General features: G+C 37.4%; 1 protein-coding gene across 2 annotated transcripts in view; it reads right to left on the reverse strand.

Annotated features, from left to right (window-relative positions):
* SLC38A10 (solute carrier family 38 member 10) overlaps nucleotides 1-8301 on the reverse strand; it is a 91480-nt gene that overhangs the window by 21761 nt on the left and 61418 nt on the right. For both annotated transcript variants that reach the window (XM_083354145.1, XM_083354146.1), the window contains one exon: nucleotides 2180-2330. In XM_083354145.1, coding sequence (XP_083210271.1) covers nucleotides 2180-2330 — 151 coding nt within the window. The remainder of the gene's footprint in view (nucleotides 1-2179; nucleotides 2331-8301) is intronic.

The raw sequence follows: 8301 nt of genomic DNA on the forward strand, positions 1-8301 counted from the left end.
AATATGTAAGCAATGTAAGAAAGTTTTGTTCATTGGAAAATAAATAAATGATAAGTGGGGACTTGAAGGCTGACTAGTGGAAACCAGAGTGAACAAACAATTTCATTTAAAGGAGAAGAGACCTATTGATACAATGGAGCAATACTATTTTACTATAAAGGAAATTAAGGCTGATTGGGAACAATGTACTCAAAAATTACTTACTTTTTTTTATAATACTGCAGAGGATACAGACAAACAACAAACTTCATTTGCATAAAACAGACTGATTTGAATGTGGATTTGGAGTTTTAAAAATGATGGATTACAAAAGTAATATGGAAAAAATTGTTGTGGATCTGAAAATAGTTTGTAAAATGTCAGAGTAGAAAAATAATGTGGAAAAAGATGCCAAAATAGATTTAGAGATGAAACCAGTTGATTTCTTAAAAATTAAAGGGGTCATACAAATAATAATCAAAAGAATGATCTGGAAAGTCTTCTTAGCTAGGATTTACAAAAGGAATATATGAAACTAAGGAACCAACTCACCCCGCCCCCACACACACACACAAACACAAGGAGACAAAGAGAAAATGATAAGAAGTCAATTTATGGACATTACATGTCAGGATTAAAGCTTTTAGAAAGTAAACAGGTGTTCTATGAAATGAATCTGTTTCATTGGGGTTAAAATATGTATGTTGTGGTTTCTGGTAACTACTAACAGAATTTCCTTTTGACCAGAACTGTATGAAAAAGTTTTAAGAATCTGTGTAGAAGCCAGACAAGAATTCTTTTGCTTTATTTCTTAAAGAAAGTGGTAAGTTTGGATTACAAATGGATTTTTAATTAAGATTAAAATACTGTATATTAATATTTCTGGTAACTCTTAGTAGAATTTTGCTGATTAGGACTGAGTGGTGGGCTTTTACAATTTGATTATTGATAAGGGATGAAGTATCGCAAAAAGATTTTTTTAAAAAATTGAAATACTAGGCAAGGTGTCAAGTCATCTTTTATATACCTTATTTATTTTAAAATATTGCATTGTTATATAGCAAACAAGATAAAGGTTCAGTTACCATGACTACACATTTGCTCTTGGGTTTTCAAAAAAAGAAAAAGAAAAAGAAAGATTAGAGCCATATTCCAACAGATATTTAGATAAGATAGATAAGATAACCTTTATTGTCATTTTTTACTGTGGGCACACTGGCACATATTAAAAATGAAATTCTGTTGCCTGCTCTCAAAAGTGTTCACGTACATAACACACATATAAACATGCTATATACAACACATGTACATACCTACACCCATACATATATACACCTATAAATATTAATCACTGTCCATCTTGAATACATAGCACAGGGGTGTCAAACTCAATTTCATTGAGGGCCGCATCAGCATTGCGGTTGCCCTCAGGCGGCCGGGTGGGTATGGCCAGGGTGGGCGTGGTCTACTGGGTGGACATGGCTAAAGTGCAAATGGCCTACTGGGTGGGTGTGGCCAGCTCTACATCAGTCGCATCAAGGGTGCCTATGGGGGCCTGGGCAGGAGTGGGACAGATCTGAGGGTCTCTGGCAGAAGGAGGGTCTCTGGGCCAGGGCCAAGGCAGTGGGGGCCTTCCCTCACTGTTTCCAGGATGGCTTCGCGGGCCACATGAAACCACTTCGTGGGCCAGATCCGGCCCCCGGGCCTTGTGTTTGACATGTCTGACATAGCAGAAAGAGGAAGCTTGAGAATTCACAAGGTTAATACTGTATGAAACAAAACTGTGACTGAATCTGTATGTTCTGCTTCGGATACCACGGAGCCCCCTCCTCCCAGAAGCTAACAAGGAAAATAGGTTGTGAAGAAGATGTGTAGTGTCCCAGACAATCCTGCGCAACCTGCTCAAGCAATACTTATATGGATAAATGGATTTAACCATTTAAAGTTTGGAGGTGATATAATGTATTACCTTCCCTACTAAAAATCTCCCTCCCAAGAAAAAGAATGTCCCATATGTTAATTTTAAAAACAATTGTGAGGAAAACAAAAGAGATTATAGTCATTACATTATCTTTTCTAGAAATATGATTTGTTTTACTGTTTCAACACTGTGATCCTATGAATCGATTGGAGTGCAGCTATACTTAATGGAATTTATTCAGCATTTTGCAGCATGGTTTTCCAAGAACATGTCACATACCTGAAATTTTAGCAGAGTCCTGTTCCTTATTTATTTCTCTAGGCAGATGGTCTGGTTCCACGGCTTCCATTTTTGTTGGAATCTCTTGAGTTGCTGATAAAGTTGTGTAAGTGCTGATAATTAATACTCCCAAACCAATCCATAGTATGATCTGTGCAACAAAAATTCAGAATCTTGAATGCAGAGATGGACAATTCCTAGCCCCTAGGCCCCACAAAATTCCCCAAAGTGTTTTGGGGGGCCTCAGGACCCTTCCCTGACTACTATTATCAAACAGTGTTAGCATAATTTTTTTAGCGTTTTGAAGAGGTAACAATTCTCCAGTTTGTTAATAGTAAATATTATATAGTTAAGAAACTTCTCCAAGTAATCGTACAAATCAAAGAAACGTGTGTGTGTGTGTGTGTGTGTGTGTGTGTGCGCGTGTATGAAAACCTATGTGTTATTATTCTTCAAAACATTCTGCATTATTACCCTACTAAACATGCCCCCCAGTCTATCTGTTCTTTGATGCCAAATATAAAGGGGAGAGGGGAGAGGAAACAAAGGGGCTTTGAGACACATTAGAGGCTTGTTCATGGAGAACAACTGGCACCTATTGTATACCTTTCTTATCTTTAGACTTCTTCAGCATTTCAGCTCTTTGACAATACACACTGTTCTTTTTTTTAATCTCCCAGTCTTCTTACCTATATTTTCTTTAATCTTCCTTCCTTATCCTCATTTCTTTTCCTCAAAACTATTTTCTTCTATTCCCAATTGGCTTGCTTTCTGCTTTTTATTTTCTTCCTTCTTTTCATTTCTTAAAATTCTACTACTTCTATCAGCAATTTCCTCCTATCTTCCCTTATCATTTACTATAACCTAAGTAATTCAACCAGTAGCTGCTGGAGACCATTTTTTTCTGTCCTGCAACATCTTTGTGATTTTAAGGCATCCCAGTCAATTGTATCATAGCCAGAGGATTCATCAGCGCCAGCCAAAAACACCTAGCGCATTATAGCACATAGCACATCAAAATTAAATTATGCTTTAAGCTCAACACACTAACTGCATAATCCAGTAAAAATTAAATAGGGTAAGTGCTTTAATATAAATAGGGTCTAAACTCAATTAGATTGGACTGATACTGAAAGAACTCAAGAAGCTAGTCCTGGATTGTACTGAGCTACATTGAAAGGAATATATACTGTATGATAGTAAAACAATTATGAAAACGTGCTTTGGACTCTAAGCATCTATCTACTATTTATTGAAGTATAATCATCTTTTTCAGGCTTCCGCTGCTTGAATAAGTCAATTAATACATGTCATTTTAACTGGTAGTGGAACATTTTTCAGGCTCACACATGCTTTAATGAGCAAGAGAAAGATACAACACTCACACAAATTCCAAAGCACATCCGTATTATATATGAAGCATGTGGAATTCTAAAACCCAGTATTGTCCATTTGTCAGTAGGGGGGAAAAACATTTGCAGAATTAACTCTGTCTTTTTGATATTTGTTGCTGTCAGTTATTTATTAGGCAAAATCGTTTAATCTGCTACAAAGGTTTTACCAACTTTGTCATTCTCATTTCAGTAATTATCCAGGCCTCATACATATGAGTACAGTTATAGCAACATCTACTTTAAGTTTTTTGAGAAAATGGAAATTCTACCCAAAGAGAAGACTGAAAAGAAATCCAAACTTCTTTAGCAACAAAGAAACAGTATGAGATGCAAACAAATATTTTAAGGAAACATATGTATAATAATAAGGTCAATGTTACATAATACATGCATACATAGGCAGTCCATAGTTTATAAAGACAACCCTTAGATATGAATGGAGCTAGATAGATAGGAATGAATATCAAATTAAAAGACAGAAGAAGGAGACCATCAAGCAAGGAATAAAAGTAAAGGAGGATATGGCTGAAGGATCTGACCTTCCTTATACTACTTGGAGGACTCTGAATAGGTTGAGAGTTGGAATGCCTAAGTGTAAAACCAGTTATGCTCAAGTGGAGCCTCTTAAGCGGATAACAACACGCTGTGTGAATATGGAGACACAGAGCCCAGCCCATCGGCTACTATGATACCAGAAACATGTACAGATAATGACTTATTTTTTGTCAACAACAAAGCGAAGAAGATGGCTTCATTCTGGCAGTTTAAAGATTGATCTAGACATGGAAGAAGAAAAATGAGGCTGCTTGTTACAAAATGGAGGATGCTGACCTGTTATATCAGGGGTCCCCAACCCCAGATCCGTGGACCAGTACAAGGGTGCGGCATGCTGGCAACTGGTCCGCACAAACAAGCAAAGCTCCATCTGCGAGATCCAGGCATCACACAAAACCTCTGGTGTGTGGAAAAACCCCTCTCCACGGAACCGGTCTCTGGTGCCCAAAAGGTTGGGGACCTCTGTGTTATATTACTTAAAACGTATTCAACTTATTGAATATGTGAAAAGTGAAGAGAAGCACACTCTTATTACACAGCCCTGTTACTTCTTTCAACATTGATTAGATCAGGACTTTTCAATCTTTTCACAGATTGTACCCCTTTTAGGATATGGCAATATTCGAGTACCACCAGTCACCTAGCAAGGTGTCAAAAACTTGATAACCAAAAAAAAAAAGGAAAAAAGTGATAAAGTACAGGTAGTCTTCAACTTACAACAGTTCACTTAGTGACTGTTCGAAGTTACAACAGCATTGAAAAAGTGACTTATGACCATTTTTCACACTTATGACAGTTGCAGCATCCCCAGGGTCATGTGATTTACATTCGGATGCTTGGCAACTGATTCATACTTAAGACAGTCACAATGTCCCAGGGTCATGTGATCACCTTTTGCAACTTTTTGACAAGTGAAGTCATTGGCCGGAGGGGGGAGTGTGACCAGCTCGAAATCTCTCAGGTCACGGGACGCCTGTGGGGGGGTGGGGGCATTTCTGCTTCTCCAGATGTAACTTTGATAGGTTGACAGTCGTGCAACCTGTTCATTCAGTACCTTCCCATTAGGGCGTTGTTTTGCTTTGGTAACATTTTCAGTTTCCTGAGGAGCATAGCTGTACAGTAATAATTTCTTTACATGACTTGAACATCTTGGTTAGTGTGCTATTCACTATCACTCAACTTACTTTGCGGGTGTTTTTTAAAAGCACAGAAAGAAAAATTTCTAAAGTGATGAGGAAAGATTATCAGATTTTATATTCATATTGTATACTTCAGTAGTGTTTCCAATTTTGGCACCTCCTAAAATTTAGTGCTCTAGGTGACTGTCTAGGTTGCTTAGTCTTAGAAGTGCCCCTAATTATAGCATTTCAATTCCATTTTTGACATATTGCTACCATTTGTACAGATTTCTAATATGTTCCTTCCAGCTTTCCCTCACTTCAGTTTCATCCCACATCATGTCATCATTTTTATTTTTAATTTCGCTTACTCTGCTACAGGCTTCTTGTTTGGCCCTTTTCATCTACTTCTAAGACAATATTTGAATTTCCATCAAAATTGCTCTGCATTCTCTCCACTTCTTTTAACCTTAATTGTATCTTTCTCTTCAACAAGATTCTTTGCAACCATCTTTCTCTCTGTGGACATTACACATACTTTTTATCATTCTCTCTTAATGCATTCTTTTCTCACGTACAGCCTTTTTCACTTCATCATTCCACAAAGAATCTTTTTAAAATTTTCAGTAGCATAACTCCACATATTCTCTCACACTTTATAATATGACTCTTTTCGTACTGTTCCAAGCAGCTTACTCATCGTCTTTATCACAGTTTTTCATTAATTATATTCGAAGATTAATTCATTCTGTAATCTTTTTCATACAGGACTTGTACTTCCTTTCTAAGCATTTTAACTTTCTTATTTCTTTTACTTTTTTCATTCTCTCACTCATCCTAAACAAACCAATAATGAATCTGGATGTATATTTATTCTTTTGCCATGTGTATTTGTGAGCAGACTTACCACATATTGAAGGAGAGATTTTTCTAAGCAAGAACTCACTAAACAATTATCATTTTCTTTCATTCTTGGGTATCAGAATGGCTCTATACTTTTTTTTTTGGTATCCTCTTGTCTCGTTCCCACCCATCCATTCATGTCAGCTAATTATTTTCTCCAAATTAAGTTCATTCAGAACAATACACATTTTTGTCCAAACACATTTTTGTTCTTTCCATTATCAATGTAAAATGAAGTGTGACATGTAACTTTCACCACCTATTTCCATACCTAACTATGATAACCTACACACTGAGTCATACTTTTTAGTATGCTTTTCAGCCCATTTCAGCCTTTCATTCATAATGAAACCCATCCCTTCACTCCCCTGTGTTTATTCATCAATCCCCCACACAAGATCAGACAAACTTCATTCAGATCTATTACATCCTGCCCTTTTCTCCTGGCTTCTTTCTTTTTCTTTATATTCCAAACTGCAATCTTCCATATGCTATGGCCATCACTAAATAGGTCCACAGATATCAGGTTTTCACAGTTCACTTATGAAAACCGTAAATTAGGTTACCGTCATTCTCTGCTAATGTTAAAGTCAACATTTATCAGTTCTGGCATATTTTTACCACCAATCCCAACCAATGCCCCAAGGTAACGTAAGGATGCTCACAGCAATCAATGAAAAAGTATTCAGAATGTGTAAGAGATTTATGGAACCACTAAATAAATATTTGATGACAAAATATGCATATAACTATTAAAGACATGTCTATAGATAAATGAGCATTTTTAGCAAGGAAACCTGAGGAACAGAGGCTAACAGACGTAAAGAGATGAAGCTCTAGATCTTATTAACAAATTGGAAATAAATAAGCTTGTCGGGTCCAGACAACATTCATCAAAGAGAACTTTTAACATTCAAATGTGCAGTGACTAACCTGACACTCTAAACATGTACACATGTTCATATAATCCTGCAGATTAAAAAGGGGACCAATATAAGATTTTTAAAATTAGGGCTCAGGGAAATCCAATAAATTATAGTTTGAAATCTGTTCCAACTAAATTGAGGGAAAATATTGTCAAATACTGTATCAACAAATATACAGAAGGACAAGTCTTGCCAGACAAACAGCAGCACAGCTTCGGTGAAGTTAAGGTTTAATTTGAATCACTTAGAATTCTTTGAGAGCATCAGCAAATATGAAACCAAGAGGAGAGTTTTAGCAGATATTGTTTACTTGATCCTGAAGAATTAGACTTCTTGAAAAAAATAATAGTTATTTGATATGTTTTCTTGTGGTTCATAACTAATTAGTTAACATAAAACTAAGTAGGACAAAAGTCCTAACAATGGAGTTAGGAGAAAAAAAATTAAGGTATCCTGAAGATCTGATCAAGACCAAACCTTTTTAAATGATCTGGAATTAAGGATGAGGAATCAGGTATCTATTTTTGTAAATTATTTGGGATACTTTAAAACAAGGGCTAGTGAAGAGCCTCTCAAAAGATACCTCCAAGTTGGAGAAACAGGTTTGCAAACAGCAAATATGGTTTACATTATAGAAGCCAGTGCCGCCGCAGGTATGCACAGCTCCATTTGCGCATATAACAGAGGTCCCCAAACTTTGCAGTTTGGTGGCCCGGAGGGAAAGGGAGGAGCAGGCAAATTTACACCTGCGCATGCGTAAATGGGCTGCATGCACTTGCAGTGGTGTTGGCGTCCACACGGATGCACAAATGGAGCCATGCACACCTGCGGCAGTGCTAGTGGCAGCGCTAGTGCCCACATGCATGGGCAAACGGGGCTGCTAAAGTCCACGTTGCAGATAGCCCCTCGCAGCAGTGCTAGCACAAGGGGGGTGAGTGCACGCACTCGCCAGCCATTGCTGCAGCCTGGTGGCCGACAGGCTATGGACCGGTATTGGGCCATGGCCCATAGGTTGGGGACCCCCGATCTACAAGATACAATGTAAGAACTTCAACAACCACTATGTAAGACAAACAGGCAGAAGACTGGCAGAATGCATCCATGAACACCAACTAGCTGTCAGAAGAAATGATGAAAATTCTTTAATTTCACAACTTATAGACAGATTTAAACATAGTTTCAATTGGGAAAATGTGACCATCCTAGACCAGGCCAAGCCCAAAAAC

The sequence above is a fragment of the Vipera ursinii genome (assembly GCF_947247035.1).
Source record: "Vipera ursinii genome assembly, chromosome: 2".
Lineage (NCBI taxonomy): Eukaryota > Metazoa > Chordata > Lepidosauria > Squamata > Viperidae > Vipera > Vipera ursinii.